General features: G+C 37.5%; 2 protein-coding genes across 2 annotated transcripts; both read right to left on the bottom strand.

The window, feature by feature from the left end:
* On the bottom strand, window positions 1-5746 carry LOC134756297 (pancreatic triacylglycerol lipase-like). The gene is made up of 6 exons (XM_063693127.1): window positions 5650-5746; window positions 4553-4604; window positions 3433-3578; window positions 2559-2801; window positions 943-1297; window positions 1-58 (listed from the first exon to the last, which is right to left on the bottom strand). The coding sequence occupies exons 1-6, from the start codon at window positions 5690-5692 to the stop codon at window positions 1-3; spliced, it is 897 nt and encodes a 298-aa protein (XP_063549197.1). The 5' UTR covers window positions 5693-5746.
* A 2698-nt stretch (window positions 5747-8444) lies between these two features.
* Window positions 8445-14698, bottom strand: LOC134756295 (uncharacterized). Its single transcript, XM_063693126.1, has 5 exons — window positions 14324-14698; window positions 12482-12628; window positions 10620-10712; window positions 10051-10267; window positions 8445-8921 (listed from the first exon to the last, which is right to left on the bottom strand). Exons 1-5 carry the CDS (start codon window positions 14391-14393, stop codon window positions 8663-8665), a joined length of 786 nt encoding a protein of 261 aa, XP_063549196.1. The 5' UTR covers window positions 14394-14698; the 3' UTR covers window positions 8445-8662.
* Between the last annotated feature and the right edge of the window lie 1239 nt (window positions 14699-15937).

The following is a 15937-nucleotide window of genomic DNA, read 5'->3' as shown; positions in this document are numbered from 1 at the left end:
TTAACCCTGGGCAAACGGCTGAACGGCGTTGGTGTTGAAAGTGTAGATTCCAGATTCGCTGAAACAATCGTAATAGTACATTATGATACAAGTGTGCTAAGTTGGTCATCACACACGAGGCGATATTGTGCGCGCGAGCTGTAAGCGAGCGCGCAATAAGAAAGCCGATGTGTGTAATGACCAATGCACACGCGTTTCATACGACGTTTTTCAACACACTTGCGAGAAAAAAAAAACTTTCATATTAATCAAATTTTAATAGTTAAAACAGTTAGTATTGTGTGTTTCATCTGTCATACTCGTACTGCCGGCCGGCCCTCGCTCCCCCGGCCGCGGGCGGCGCGGCGGGCGGGTCGGTCGGGCCGCGCACTGCGCAGGCGGTCGGGCGCGCCCGTGCCCGCCAGTCCGACCAATTAAAGAAGGCTCCCTTTCCATGCATATTATTAGCAATCAGTTAGCTTCTTAACTCAGTCGGATAATATAATGAAAAAGCACGAGTGGAATAATACACTAAAAAGAGCACGCGTGTTTAATATCTAGGATTATGAGCCAAAAATCGGTGGAATAAAAACGTCGTTTTGAGCAAGTGTGTAGCTAGTCTGGTTTTAAAGTGATCATTATTAGCATTAATAATCAACGTTTAAAAGGGTCGTGTCGGGGCGACCCGAGACGCAGGTCCTTATTTAAAGATATAAATTTTTGTGTTTGTGTACGTCTTAATTTAATTTAATCATATATTATTATGTAATTCGTTTTAAATGTTTTAACCTCATATGAAAATATTTTCTGGATTAAATAATTTCATTCATTCATTCATTCATTCATTCATTAACGGGTTTTATAATCTTAACTTAACACTTAGATCACCTAAAATTCTGATCAATATCCGTAGAAGTAGGTTTTGCTAGGATATATTTTTTGGATGTAGAGAGAGAGTCTTACCTGGTTTTGACAGCAGTGCCGCCGAAAATAGCATCTCTTGGGCCAGAGCAGCTATTTGCCACGGCTTGTTCATAGCTTTCGCAAGCAGTACCGACAAACTGGTTGTTAGTATTTGAGTTCAACTCTGCGATAACAGACTCAGCGTAGAATGCGTATGCGAAAATGTGACCACATGAAATGTCGGCACCACAGCCATTCTGGTACACTCCACCGTTGGGGTAGAAGTCGATGGTACCCAGAGGATAATCGTAGCCCTGGATTCCGGCGGTAGCGTGGAGGACCTCCACTACGCCAGCGTCTTCAGCCGTCAGAATATCGGGATGGTGAGTCCAGCCGTGGAAAGAAGGATCGATCGCTGGAAAACGAAGTCAACCAATAGGTATTTATGTATTAAATAAAAAAAAACAGTGCGTGGAGTCCCTCGGCGCGGAAGAAGTGAAACTTCGTAATGTGGAAATGAAAATAGGAAGGGGTAGAAATTGATTTTTAGTGAACTCATATTGTTTCTTTAAGACAAACTTTATCTATGGTAGCGTTAAACGTTAAACGCAACTGTCAGTTGGAAGTCCCATAAGAAGTTTCACTTCAATAATTATAATCTTTCAACTCACTCTGAATTTAACTTGAAGTTGATTATTAAACGCGCGCAGCTAACTTCATAGCGTTAAATACAAGCTATGCAGCTAACTTCATAGCGTTATACGTTGCGCGCTCGCGATACAAGCTATGCAGCTAACTTCATAGCGTTAGACTTTAACGCTGCCAGTTGGAAGTCGCATAAGTTTCACTTCAATAAATGAATAAAAAGTCATTTTTTGTCGCAAAAAAAAACAGTAGTAGGTAGGTAGGTAAGTAGGTATTAGCTGTTAAAACAATAGGGAATATTACGCGAAACTCTGCGTAGGGGGCGTCAGGGCGCCACTACCACAATCTGAAATTATCGTGAAACAAAAAAAAAATCTTTATCTAACATCTCTGTCACTCTTGCATATGTGAGCGATAAAGAGGCAGATAGCGAAATTTCGGATTCGCGTTTCCTGGTAGATCCTCTGTAAACACACCGCCTTGGTGCATCTGCATCAATGTCATATTTTATTATCTCTGAAAACTTGTCAAAAACCTGTTAAAGGTACAGTAAGTTACTCTATGGTTTACTAAACAGGCTAGTCCTGCACTCTGGTGGCAGAAAATTGCAGTAATATACCCTATTGAAACGTATAATTACATACACAATTAATTACAGATATGATTTAACTGTTCTGCAAGATATTGATGTTTTGGTCAGCAGAAAAATCTGTTGGTCAGCAAAAGACTGATCTAACCAAACCCTTACTGACCGTTTGATTGTTTTGCTGATCAAAATATATTTTTTTAGCTGACCATTCAATTACTTCATAAATTTTACACATTAATTACATTATTATGTGTCTAATTATGGTGTTATATTGGCCGTTGTTTTTTAAAAATTATTTTAATGAGAAAACCACGTTCTCCGATTAATTCGAAAAGAAATTGAATGAATAAAAGTATACTATGATACCTATAGTGTAGCTCAAGTTAAAATCCAGGCGTAGGTAACGTGGCGTAACATTCATACTGTCAAAAAAAAAACGTACCAACAATATGAGCAACATTTCCGCTGATAGCTCGTGCGGTGATACCAGCGAGATGACCCCCGAGTCCAACACCAACTATGGTGACCAAGTCGGCGGAGTAGCCAAAGTTGACGATGAGGACGTTGATGATGTCTGCGATCATTTCTCCGGCCTGGGGCGCGTTGGCGAGACCTAACGTGTAGAGCAAAGAGGCGCGGCTCCAGTCGACGGCGATCACGTTCACGTCCGCAGCGGTGAGTAAACCTTAGAAGATATTTTCTACATGAACTTCACGGTGTGAGAGATAGTAATCAGTCAATCGCATGTAGTTATCGTATCTGAGGATAGTTGTAAATACCTACAGAGTTATTGATTTGGAAAACTCCAGAAGGTAATTGATTTCCGGGATCTCTAGACACTATATATGTATGAACATATTGTTTAGAAAGAACGAGCAATCTATAGTCTTCGCTACCGAAACCCATTAGTATGAGTTAACAAAAGTGGGGCGTATATATGTAAATGTATATGCTATGCTGAACCGAAGTTAACTATGACACCTTCTCTTTTCTATGTTGGTAGTTATACCTACTATAGACTTATATTGACCGTGATTACCTTTTGTATTATTTGTGAGCTCCCGATATTTCGACGCAGACTACATGCATCATGTTCACGGGTGACTGAAGATAGCGGGTGGGTGTCAAAGTTGTGTAGACAGTCACCCGTGAACATGATGCATGTAACTGCGTCGAAATATCGGGAGCTCACAAATAAGACAAAAGGTAATCACGGTCTATATCCCGGTCAATATAAGTCTAGTGAAACTAACTGTGAATCATTCAAAACTCTAATACCTACTATAGTTGATAGGTTTATGAGTATGGGTCCTGACCTCCAACTACAAAGGCATTGAAGTTTCCGGCGACTCCTTCTCCATTGCTATGAATTGTAAGGAAGGTGCGGCGCGAAGGCGAGAAGTTGGTCGTTAGAAAAGAAGTGAACGACGGGGTGACAGGCTGGCTCACATATGGGTTTGACCTGGAATGATAGGTCAAATGTAAGCTTAATTTAATAATAATTGTAAACTGGAGCAATAACTCTAGTGAGAAAAAACTTAATCATAATTCATGCTGACATCGAGTTTCTACAATCATGACTAGTAAAAGATGTGGTATATTTCATATGAGTAACAGCGGCCTTGTGAGAAGATTCACAGTTTTTGTGTATCTGCGTGTACATGTAGGGTTTGTTTGTATTCAAATACTTTCTATTATATGTGTGTACGGATAGGGACACAAATTGTTCTTGGCCCCGGAGCGTGTCACTGTAACGCACTGTTATTATAACAATAGAGACGACATACCAAACAATGAAATTGTCGCAATAACAACCTGTACCACGCGACCAAAACGTCGTAAGCGCCGTAAAATTCATGGTGCTTACGCGTTTAGGTCGTGAGATTCACGCTCCGCTTCTATGGTTTGATGCCAAAACGGCAGCAACTCATGGCGCAAAATATTGGTTCTTTGTGTTCGTTCTATACGTTAGTAAAATAGTTCAATGCTATAACGTCGACTATATACTGTTTACCATAGAGCGGATTTTTATGAATTAAGCTGTTACATACTCGAGAATTATTGAAATATTTGGATCCAGGATACCTAAGACTGATAGACATCAAAACGCGATCAAAACTACCCTATGTTTATTATGTGACGTAAATTTTATTTGTTTGTGGATTGAAAATGATTGCAAGTTACAAAACCCGGCCAAGTGCGAGTCGGACTCGCGCACCGAGGGTTCCGTACTTTTTAGTATTTGTTGTTGTAGCGGCAACAGAAATACATCATCTGTGAAATTTCAACTGTCTAGCTATCACAGTTCATGAGATACAGCCTTGTGACAGACAGACAGACGGACAGCGGAGTCTTAGTAATAGGGTCCTGTTTTTCCCTTTGGGTACGGAACCATAAAAAAGGGAAAAGGTTTAAAATGTTGTTTTGTTCACACACCTGGTGTAGAGGTGGAATTCAACATCCAAGGGTGCCAAGTTAAATCCGTCGGCTGAAAGTGAAAACACAATGGAATAAATGCAAGCAGATGAAAGTTTCTTTTTTAATCCACCCCCACAAGACGAATAAAATATTAAACCAAGTTATCAATAGCTTTACGTACTTACAGATTTAACAATCATAACGTGATTATATAAGTATACTAGCTGTTGCCCGCGACTTCGTACGCGTGGATTTGTATGTTGGTGGTTATATATTTTACATGAGCATAAAACATTATGCAGCAAAAGATATCAGTAGGGACGGTTAATTATTTGTTAATAATTATACAACGCATAAAATTTGTCTTTCACAAAGTACGAAGTTTCAAGCCCCTAACTGAAAAAAATTGTTCTCCATATAATCCCTCTCAACACTTAGATTTTCAAGTCCACTATTTAAAAAAAAAATGTTGGCTTCCGATACAAACTTTATTAATAGAAACTTTTCAAACACAATCAGATTTCGTCTATTTTAATATAATGCCCTTTTATCAAGTTTCATATTCCTAGCTTAAACGAAAACTTGTACTTCATATAAACTTACATACATCCCCTTTTTAACCCCCTTAGGGGTTGAATTATTAAGAACGTTAAACGTTAAACTTAAAATTCACGACAATAGCACACAATACAAGAATCTGTATTAAATACGAAAAAGGTCGATATCTTTCTAGCATCAAACCCGTGCACGTGTAAAATAGACGCGCCCACTTCTGACAGTTCTGACAAGGCCATTGAGTCGCGTCGCGTCGCTTCGCGTTCCGCCGCATTGGCCGCCGTATGGGCCGCCGCGTCGCGCCGCTTCGCTTTGCTTTCGCGAGTTGTTCGCCTACGTAAGACGCTGTAAGACGCAGCCTAGCGACATCTACCTCTAGAGACATTGAACTTCTTAAACAACACCCATGTCCAAATCTCAGGAATAATGCCCGGGATTCTACTTGATTTCTTCCTTCCACCCCTTCCTACTTGAGTAATATTTTTGATTTATTTTACTTTAATGTAAAAAAATGACTATAAACTCTGGTGTTCACAAAAGTCATCATATTATTTCCCTACCTGCCACAGCAGCACACAAAACCAACGCGCACTTGATGTACATTATGTTTAAAGCCGAAAATGACAGTATCACTCCAAAATCCACAGGTTTTAACGTCTATTTATCAATGCATTCTAAGAACACATAATCCCATTGATAATAATTGATTTACTGCAATAAACCCGTCGGAAATTGTTACGTGTTTCGCAGTGCTACTGTTTATGATAAAGATAAAATAATCTAGGACGCCTTTCCACTGCGCAATTCGCCACACGACTGAGCGCGCTGGTGTAACTGAATGCGATTTTGACTCCAATGTATCGGCCCCATTCGTAATAAATCCCCTTACCAGAATTTGAACCCGGGACCTCCTCTTCATAGGCAGGGTTACTACCGACTAGGCTAGGAAGCCGTTAAATGTCTTCATTCAATTCTTTAATTCTGTTGAATAATCGATTTATATTTGTCAGTGCGTTGCGTTCATACAAATATGAATTCGGTCTAACCTACTATAAAAATACTGTTAATGCACAATTCTCACTATAGGTAGGTAACTTTTTAATCCTATGTAATTCAAGCTTAACTTTGATAACGGATTATCTTTTTGTTAACGTAATCCACGTCAATAATCCTTGAATTTAAAAGGAATAGACCGCGAGCCAGGAACAGATTTCTATGACTAATCGCCTCCCGGGTTATAACACGTATAGTGGTTAACGGCTACGTATGATGAACCCTCGTGGACGTCAGCTGCCGCTCCGTTGGTTTGTTGAGGAATTGCAGCCACTGAGACGTAAAAAAAAATAGTCATCGCCTCCCGTTTGATACTTTGTCATATGATAGTTTAGATGCTATTGTAAATAAAAAATCGTCAGCCGGTTGTATCGCGGTGGAAAGACCGTCAGCTGGTCGCATAAACATGTTAAAAAATATGTGCCGTACCTCATTATGATAGTGGTATCAATATCATGAAACTTTGCATGTAGCGTTCCATCAGGCGTTTCAATAAACACCTGCGTTTTCACGCATACTTTGCGGACATAAAATGGTAAGGTGCGTATTTTATACATGCTCGTCGCTGTCCCAGTAGATGTCATTATATATAATAGGGATATTTCCTGTAAGTATTTAAAATAAATTATTTTACCAAAAATAGGTACGAAATAAACCACCAGATAATTATTAGAAAAACATACAGTAGTTATTTTTTGACAAAATTTATATTTATAGTTTTGTCTCATTTCAAACATAGACAGGGAGAGTGATACTATCTGTGTCTTACACTAGTACTAGCACCCAAAAGAAAAGGATGAGTATAGTTTTTTTTGTTCTTATTTACTGACAAAATTTGCTTGACCAACTATAATAGATCGGATAGAACTAAAAAAAGTTGATGACTCGAGCGTGACGTCACTTGTGCAGTTTTGATATATAGTCTGTCAAGCCCTTTCCGTCCGATGAAAAAAAAAATTGGCGCAAAGATCGTCCATAGAAAATTTGAATTTCGCGCCGTTTTCTACTGACAAAGTTGTTTGACGACTATAAATTCTATATATCTATAGATTCGTCTAGTAGGAAAGTACCGTATTAATCTAGGCTTTTAGACGTTTTTTTGGGGTTTGTAATTATTTTATATTTAAAAACTTTAATATAGGTCTACACAGAAGTCATCTACACTAACTGCGGAGTCAACGGTTACCTATCCAATTTAGCTCACAGATCACGTGGATTTCTACCCGAACGGCGGCGAATCCATGCCTGGCTGCAGCTCTCATTCCTGCGACCACGAAAGAGCCATACACTACTTCGCAGTCCGTCGTCAGTGGAGGTTTCACTGGAAGACAATGCATCAACTACATGGCTGCAGTTTTATAATTAATTTTGAGAAATGAAACATTGGTTCTATTGGTTCTATTTGTCATCTCTGTCAGTTTCGCCATTCGCCCTCTCATTATACGTATTTTGATAAACATTTTGGTTTCTAAATGTTAATGGTCTAGATAATACGTTTAAGGGATTAGTATGTAATCATTAATAATATATAATTATTTTTTTCAGTTCTACAGGTTGAAACGAATGCTGCTCCCCCGTTTTCTCGAGGATAAAATAGTTATTTGTTATACAAGGGTGCAAAGTTGTATTTTACCCGCGAGTGTTTCAACACACGAGAAGTAAAATACATTTGTACCCGTGTGTAACACAAAACTTTTCACCTCACTATAGCGAGGAAAGTGCAACATCCACAGGCGTTAGATCATCTTCATCACTGGAATCACTCATCTTTTTACGATATTATAACAGAAAACTCTGGAAGTTGTGTATTTATACGCGAGTCGGTGAGAAAAGTTTTTAAGTAAAAAATTTGTTGACAATTTTGACATTTCTGACGTATGAAATGTCAACGATGCGTTTTGAAATTGCATCGACTCAACTTGTGCGTTCAGAATTATTTTTAACATTATTGTACATAAACAAACGTTTCTTATGGTATTTTAAGGCTTATGACTTAAAATCATTAAATAAAGCTAAATTTGGTATTTTTTATTATTAGATTCTCGAACCATTTATTTAATGATAATTAATATCGAACGAACCATTATCATGAGCGTTATACGTTTTGTTATCTGTCAAGCTACTTAAACACGCTCCATCCAAGGTCAAATTACTTTCCCCACTAGTGGATAAAACGCGTTTTTCCCCGCTTGTTTTGAAGGATAAAAGACAACTTTCCGAGCTAGTGAGGGGAAAACATAATTATAGGATCAATAACCTTTTCAAAACAAATACAAAGATACGAAAACTACAACATTTATTTTATTAATAAAACTCTTAATACCTAATAGTAATAATAAATAGGAAACCTTGCTCAGTTAGGAAGCGTTTTTCCTTGTGCGAAAAGCGAACATAAAAATGCTGTTTTGTACTTAGTATTAAAATAGGACTGGGTTGTCGATATGCATTCTTAATAATACCCGAGCGATCATATTTAGTTTGATGTAAACAATACGATCAGTCGTTTGTTATATTTAGATATCACAGTTGGTTGGGGTGTTTTAGGTTCTTGGGGGCTCTTCTTTGAGAAGCCTCAGCAGGACTGGTTTCTTCTGGTTTTTGAGTAGTGGTGGTGGAGGTGGTGGTAGTTCTGGTGGCATTAAGTTTGTTGGGTAGGTCGAGGATGCTGCTAAGGAAGGCGACGCCCTGCTCAGCGGTTTGATACACACCGAGTAGGAAGGTTTCAGCATCAAAACCGCCGTTTTCGTCGGTATTCTCTTCAGTGTTTTCTTCGGTGGTCCTGGAAATGAAAAATATTTTAAAGTAAATATTATTCACATGTTAAATGTTAATGAAAAATTATGTCACCACCCACAGCCATTTGAATTTTTCGCCGCCACGTCAATGAAGTAATAAAGTGTCATCAACGTCATGTCAAATTTGTCATCAACGCCATTGCACGTAAACAATCCGTATACTTAACATATCAAGTATGGATGGTATAGAAAGGATGCCAATCTCTTATGGCAGAATTATAGCAGAATTGTTGCAAAAGTGACCGCTTTTAGCTGTAAATAATAGTTCCTAATCTCTCCGGTGGCGCTAGGTAGGCTCTGAGACCAAAGAGTATTGTAATTTAAAGGAGACTCTATGACATGAACCATAGAGGTATAATAATGTAGAGATGAAATAGGGGAGGGGCAGCAAATATGCCGACCAAATTACGTAGGTTGTTTCTGGTATGTTGTCAGGAATGTTAAAACATGTTTTTAATTTTGTCGCATTGCGTATGTTCTGTCCGTCACGGTCGCACGGGTGCACATCTACATACATAAAATACTTGGTGTATGGTCTAGGTACTTCAGTGTATGGTGGCGCCGCTTATTTACTGTTTTTTACGGTCACTTTTAGATACATGAAGATTCATTTCCTTACCTCTACCTTCCATAATATTAAGTCGTGGCGTGTTCGGCACGAAATATACTGACTTTATATAAAGTCATGGCGGCGAAAAGGTTAAATAAAGTATTTCGCGATTACGGCTGCTCTTAGTGAATTAAGTTGTTAGAACACGCGACGCTGACATCGTTTATTTGGTATCTATTATAAATAAGTCTCTTAAGCCTTTATATAGCAGAGGGAATATATTTCCCACTTGATTTTGAACTTTATTTCAAAGTGACAAGTTTTAATTTTGCATAATTCCTGGCACCCTTATGCCTTATATTATAAAGGGTTAAAGGGCTTCATATTATAGAATGTTCAACTTTAACAAAAGCTTTTGACTTTTCCTTTAATTGAACACAGTTGGTCATATATAAACATATACCTACTCGCAAACCGTACTAGATTGCCATCATAATTTCATTAATAAAGTTGTAATTGATGACATGACACGAAAAATCAACAAGCAAATCACAAAAACTTACTCTTCGGTCTCAGCTGGTGGGTCTTCCATCTCCATTCCTCCAGCAGTAGACTTGAAGCAACCAATGGGAAACTCTAGCTGGGTCTCCCCTAATATACGAGGTTCTAGTTCCAAGCAGCCCCGCAGACCGTCGGCGGTAGGCGCCAGGTCACTGAACTTCGCGCAGACTTGGGCGAATTTGCCGAACACTTCCAAGCAGATTGGAGCGGGGTTAGCTCCTGAAAAAATAAAAAATAAATATTTATAATATAATAGTTAACGCTAAAAGAATGTATAGGAATGATCACGTGCCTATTTGTTCACATCTATCATTACGATATTTTTTTACTTTTCGACTGGAGTTAACGATTGACGATGGTTACCACGGCATGGTTACGATCCCAGGAAAATATCGGACAGAGACAAAAGTGTAAAAAGGAGACGTTATTAAGTCATTTAAAAATGGTTAGGGATACTATTTTAATTTTTTTGTATTCCAACTAACCTAATAACACACGTCGATCTCATCAAAAGCAACCAATGTTCAAGAATAAAAGAAAACTAATAATCAATTTATGTTTCGTAATTTACCTTGAATTTTCGAGCTGTGGATAAGATTTTTGCCATAAGAAACGTTGACTGAAAACCCTTCCTCTGGAGACACGTACTTCATGTGGACACACCCTGAAATTCACAAAGGATTAAAGTTAGTAGCTTGTAAGTTGATAAATTACTCCTTAGCTTTATGTTGGTGCCTAAGAATAACAATATGGAGCTTAGAAACTTAAATTAATAACGTCGATCAGTTAAAGAATGAAGACGAAATACGACTATGTTCATCTCTTTCGTATTAGATTAATTAGGTAAAAGAGGAATATTGCGAAATATGTAAAGCTTGCCAGAATGATTTGTAGCTTTCTTTTGATACCAAAAATCTAACCAAATAAAGCAAGTAAGTAACTGGCAAGAAAAGTGAAGCCATTTGTTTTTAATGTCATTCTGAATGACTTCACTCTGAATCACTTTTGTTGCCAGTTACTTAGGTACTTGATGCTTTATTTGGTTAGATTTTTTGTATCAAAAGAAAGCTACAAATGAGAAATATAAATATCCAGATCGGCGATCCCTGTAAAGGCCCTATTAGGTGCCACTTTGAATGCACGCTCAAAAGCAACGAAAATGGGTCACTTTGTTTATTGAGTGTTGAGTGCAATGGCATTGTCATTTCTACGAAAGATTAAGTATCTGCCTGTAAGTATCACTTTAATCAGCCTGTATGCGTAATGTCAGATATCATTATTATCGGATTATATCAATGTAAGATGTAAGTAAGAAGCTTAAAGTAAAAATAATAATAATAAAACATTCGGAGAAATGCTGTTAGAGAAAGCTTCGAATGTAAACAGTCATTATTCACAGCGATTAATTAGGGTTCTGTACATCAAAAGGGAGAAAACGGAACCCTTAAAGGATGACTCGTGTGTCTGTCCTGTCAGTCAGTCTGTCACATTCAATTCGCTTCAAAACTACTGGACCGTCGAAATTTGTCGTAAGTCGGTGACGCAAAGACGGTAGAGTAATAAAAATAAGTGAATTTTAAATTTAATGGCCATTTTTGGGGGTAAATTAAAAAAATTAAAAAAGAAGTCCAAGCGTGAGCCGATCTTAAGAAAAAAAATTGTGATTCTGACTACGTAACCCTTGTGGCGCGAGTCCGACTCGCTCTTGTCCGGTTATTTATTTAGGTAAAGATACTCGTATCACTTCCTACTATACAGTTTAGAGAGAAATTACCAATTGCTGACTGATTGTTAGAATCGAGTGATGTAAGAATAGGGGATATTACTGCAATGTTCTGCCACTAGAGTGCACCACTAGCCTTTTTAGTAAACATAGAGTAACTTATACATACTGTACCTTTAACAGTTTTCAGAGATAATAAAATATGACGTTGTTGCATCAAGACGGTTTGTTTACAGAGGACCTACCGGGAAAAGCGAATCCGAAACTTCGCTATCTGCCTCTTTATCGCTCGAATATGCAAGAGTGACAGAGATGTTAGATAACGAAATTTCAATTTTCTTGTTTCACTATAGACCCACATATTGTGGTAGTGGCGCCACCACGCAGAGTTTCGCGTAATATTCCCCATTTCTAGCAGTCAAGTTACTCTTTAGTCAAGGTTTAGTTTCCCTTCCGTTGTGAAAGTTCCTGTAGAAGTGGGTTATGAAAAACTGGTCTTTATTTCTTGGGACTAACTAGCACAGCTTTATTACCTTTTAAGCGTAGCTAATGATAAAAGGCAGAACAATCAGGAAAATTAAAATATAATTAAATTAATTAGGTAGAGTTACACCAAAATAACTAAAAAATGTCTATAAAATGACGTTTAATATAACACTGCTCTGTGCTATAATATCGCTGCAGAGTTATCTTGGTCTAACTCTAGGTACCTGGTCCTCCCAAGTCCACGAGAGTCATGTTGAAGTCGACGCAGCACACGCACGCTGGTCCCTTGCACATGCAGTTGCGGTTCGGTTGCTCGTTGCGGACTTCAGGCGTGTCGATCAGCCTTTTCGCTATATCCTTGTCTATGAAATCTGTTTATAAATTGATAATGAGTTTTAAATAATATTCAACGTGAAATATTTACCTATCTACATTTTACCTACAGCACTTTCCTTTTTTAATTTTTACGTTATCTTATATGTCAGAATCGTTGGTTTAAGATAAATCCCTTAAATTACTTAAATGACGCTTAAATAAACGAAGTGAGTTTAGAGAGTTGCAGGTGTCCATAGGCTACGGTGACCGCTTACCATCGGGCGGGCCGTATCCTTGTTTGCCACCGACGTAGTATTTAAAAACGTCTTACGCTCAACAACTCAGCATGCCTCGTATTATATCACGATTGTATAAAATACTATTATACAATCGTGATATAATAGAGCTTTCCAGTCGAGTACCGTATTTACGAAGCTTGCTGAGTTGCCTAAGTGAGGAACGAGATTGAAAAGCTTGATTATATCATAATAAAACCTAAATCATTAATAAAAATTTGTACTACAAAAAATGTAGTACCATTGTTGCCCGTTTAGTCTTTTTTATGGGAGCGCGGCGGCACGTGATTGGTCAATTTTTTTTATAGTTGACTACAGCGTATCGAATTTAATATTATACATAGTTGAGTTGGAGCCCATACATGAAAAGAAAGCAGTTATGGTTTGGTATACGAAATCTTAATTCAACCATTACAGTCGACGAGTAGAAAAATAAAATGCCCATAAATAATTGTAGTCACGTAACTCATGTAGAAGCACGACTCAAAGTATCAATAGAATCATAAATAAAGCATCCATAACAAACTATTTCTCAATATTGTACAATCCGTAGTTCTTACACGTCCAAAATTACTTGCATATTTAGTGGTCACTTTCACGCATGCAGTTTCTACTTTCACTCGTACTTGGGTTTCGTTTTGAGTCTATTATGAAGGTTGATGAAAGTCCGGGCAATTGTTTTTTGTGCGTGCTATGATGTTGGTCATGGTGTTGTTAGTTGTGTAACAACTGTAACGATTTATATAACTGTTACTACCTATCCTAAAATATATATAACGTAACTGCTTGCATATTATGTGATATTAGACTACATTATAAATAAGGAATATGTAATATGTTAAATAGATTTGCCGCATGAATACATTTCATAGGTGTAACTTTTGATAGCCAGACTATGTGGATGATCATATAAAATCGAAGTTATAGTGATTTAGGTATACCCAATAATTTTAAACAAAACAGAAATTTCAATCAGCATGAAATTCTTTCACCTAATTGGATTACTGTGGGTTCGTACTCGATTAATACATTATTTACGTAAAATTGGTATGACAGTAATGTCCACGTATCATGAAAATTAACGCAAAATAGTTATTCATAGTCAGTAGGTACCTAAGGACGCCATGAACGTCAACTAGAAAATAAACGTTATATTATAACAGACAATATGCGTGTTCAATGAAAATAGAAGGAATTATTAATTGCCAAACATAGTTCATTTAAAACGTACCTACGTTTACAAAAAAAGTTGATATTGGATAATACATATAGGCTCACGTACAAGAAATCAAAGTCATCAAACCATTATTCAATAGTACAAACTCCGTTAAACTATGTGCATACAAAATCTCACTTCACGCTTTCTCATTAAGCATCTACTTAGTTAACTCATCGTATCGATTCCGCTGACGCGTCGCGAACGCCAAGTACTTACTAATCAAACAAAGTACTCACCTAAAAAGCTCGCCGAGTGTGCCACTGCGGCCATCGCTAGAACCAGCGCGAGAGTAACTTTGACCGACATATCGACTAATGTACCTAATCAGGAATTATGAACACGATTTTTTTAATCTTGCGCACAGTAAGTAGGCAGGCTTCGTGAGCGGCAGGATAGGAAGAGGCGGTCGTCGCCGACGCCGAGCGAACACTGCTTTCCTCCGATCTCGCTCCAGCCCGTTTCACCTCACAATAGAAGGTGAAATTTAAATAAAGCATAAAGCAATATATAATGACATGCACTGGTGAGATGCATCGAGAAAGCGGTCGAATTATGCATCGTTTACGTAAATGTTTGGGTTGGTTACCCACGAGTAGGTAACTTTAGAATTACGTAATTAATAATGTGCATGTAAATTATTCCATTTTGGGGTACTATTATGTCACACGTATGAGTTAACGTAGAAAAATAAAATATATCGATTAAGTCTTTAGTAAAATACAGCAGTTAGGTTCACGCGTCTCCAGTGGGCATACCCAAAGTTAAGGGCTATAAAGTCTACATTATCCGTATAAGGGTGCTCCTTTTCTATTAATCTAATAATTAATAAATTAACTACTTCGATACCTACACAATACATCATATTAACTGCACATCTTAACTGTTAACAGGAGTAAAAATAAAGTTTGTTTCAAAATCTGTGTAATTATTCCTTACTTACAGCCTATTATGGTAAAAATTAGTGAAACTAAAATGAATATTACAATAAAATACGATATAACACGAATACTCTTTATTGCACACCTCAATAGAAGAATATTTTATATATAACAGGGCTAATTTAATCAACCGGGGATAAATACTTAAAATATTTTTTATCAGATTAAACTTAGAAAATTGTTTACATGTTAGAGCAATTTTATGCGATCACACCTCATACTAACATTTACTCAGTCATTCTCTTAATGGTTATTCCTCTCAGCTTTCTCCTGACTCCTTAATTAACCACGTAGATACCATTAGTTTGAAGAAGGCCCGATTGTTTCCTAGCTGCATGCCGCTGCACGTCCAGTGCAGTACGGCCCACTGCCCCACATCGAGGTCAACGTCCGATCACTGGCCACATATAGCCTAGCCACCTGTGCGATAGCAGAACACAGTGTGTCTAATGTGTGTAGGGTACTTACTTACAACAACGTAACTTGGTAGAATATAAAATAATATTTAATTAAACAATACATTTATATTTTAATAATGTAGGCAACGATGTTTTAAACAGAAATCTGTGATCATGACCATAAAATTAAAATTATAATCTAATTATAGTTCTCATCGGCAAGCAATCAGCTTTATCCGTAGAAAAAAAAAAGAAAAATAAAAATTTGATTCAAGATTTGGCTCAAGCTTCAGATCCAAAATCATACAATTACAGGTATACTACTTTTCTTAGGCGCATGGTAAAGAAGTTACGCGGTGATTTTTTAGTAGAAGGTAGCTGAGTTTTGGGGTTAAAACTAGTTTAAGTTATGTATTATATTTTCCTCCAACCAGTCTGTAGCTGAACCTCAGTTATACAGTAGACCTATAAATTTAAGCTCAGAAGTTTAGATGTGCTTTATGTTAGTGTACAT

The sequence above is a fragment of the Cydia strobilella genome, chromosome 3, assembly GCF_947568885.1.
Source record: "Cydia strobilella chromosome 3, ilCydStro3.1, whole genome shotgun sequence".
Classification (NCBI taxonomy): domain Eukaryota; kingdom Metazoa; phylum Arthropoda; class Insecta; order Lepidoptera; family Tortricidae; genus Cydia; species Cydia strobilella.
The sequence above is the reverse complement of the archived record's forward strand: the minus strand, read 5'-3'. Positions and strand labels throughout refer to the sequence as shown.

What these genes read in the sequence shown, in the direction of transcription:
- LOC134756295 (XM_063693126.1), bottom strand. Translation starts at nt 14,393, where the DNA reads ATGTCGGTCAAAGTTACTCTCGCGCTGGTTCTAGCGATGGCCGCAGTG. An exon ending in ACACTCGGCGAGCTTTTTAG is followed by an intron (nt 12,629 to 14,323) that starts GTGAGTACTTTG and finishes ATTTATAAACAG; the next exon opens with ATTTCATAGACAAGGATATA. An exon ending in CCACAGCTCGAAAATTCAAG is followed by an intron (nt 10,268 to 10,619) that starts GTAAATTACGAA and finishes TTATTTTTTCAG; the next exon opens with GAGCTAACCCCGCTCCAATC.
- LOC134756297 (XM_063693127.1), bottom strand. Translation starts at nt 5,692, where the DNA reads ATGTACATCAAGTGCGCGTTGGTTTTGTGTGCTGCTGTGGCAG. An exon ending in AAATGTTGCTCATATTGTTG is followed by an intron (nt 1,298 to 2,558) that starts GTACGTTTTTTT and finishes TTCGTTTTCCAG; the next exon opens with CGATCGATCCTTCTTTCCAC. An exon ending in GGCACTGCTGTCAAAACCAG is followed by an intron (nt 59 to 942) that starts GTAAGACTCTCT and finishes CGATTGTTTCAG; the next exon opens with CGAATCTGGAATCTACACTT.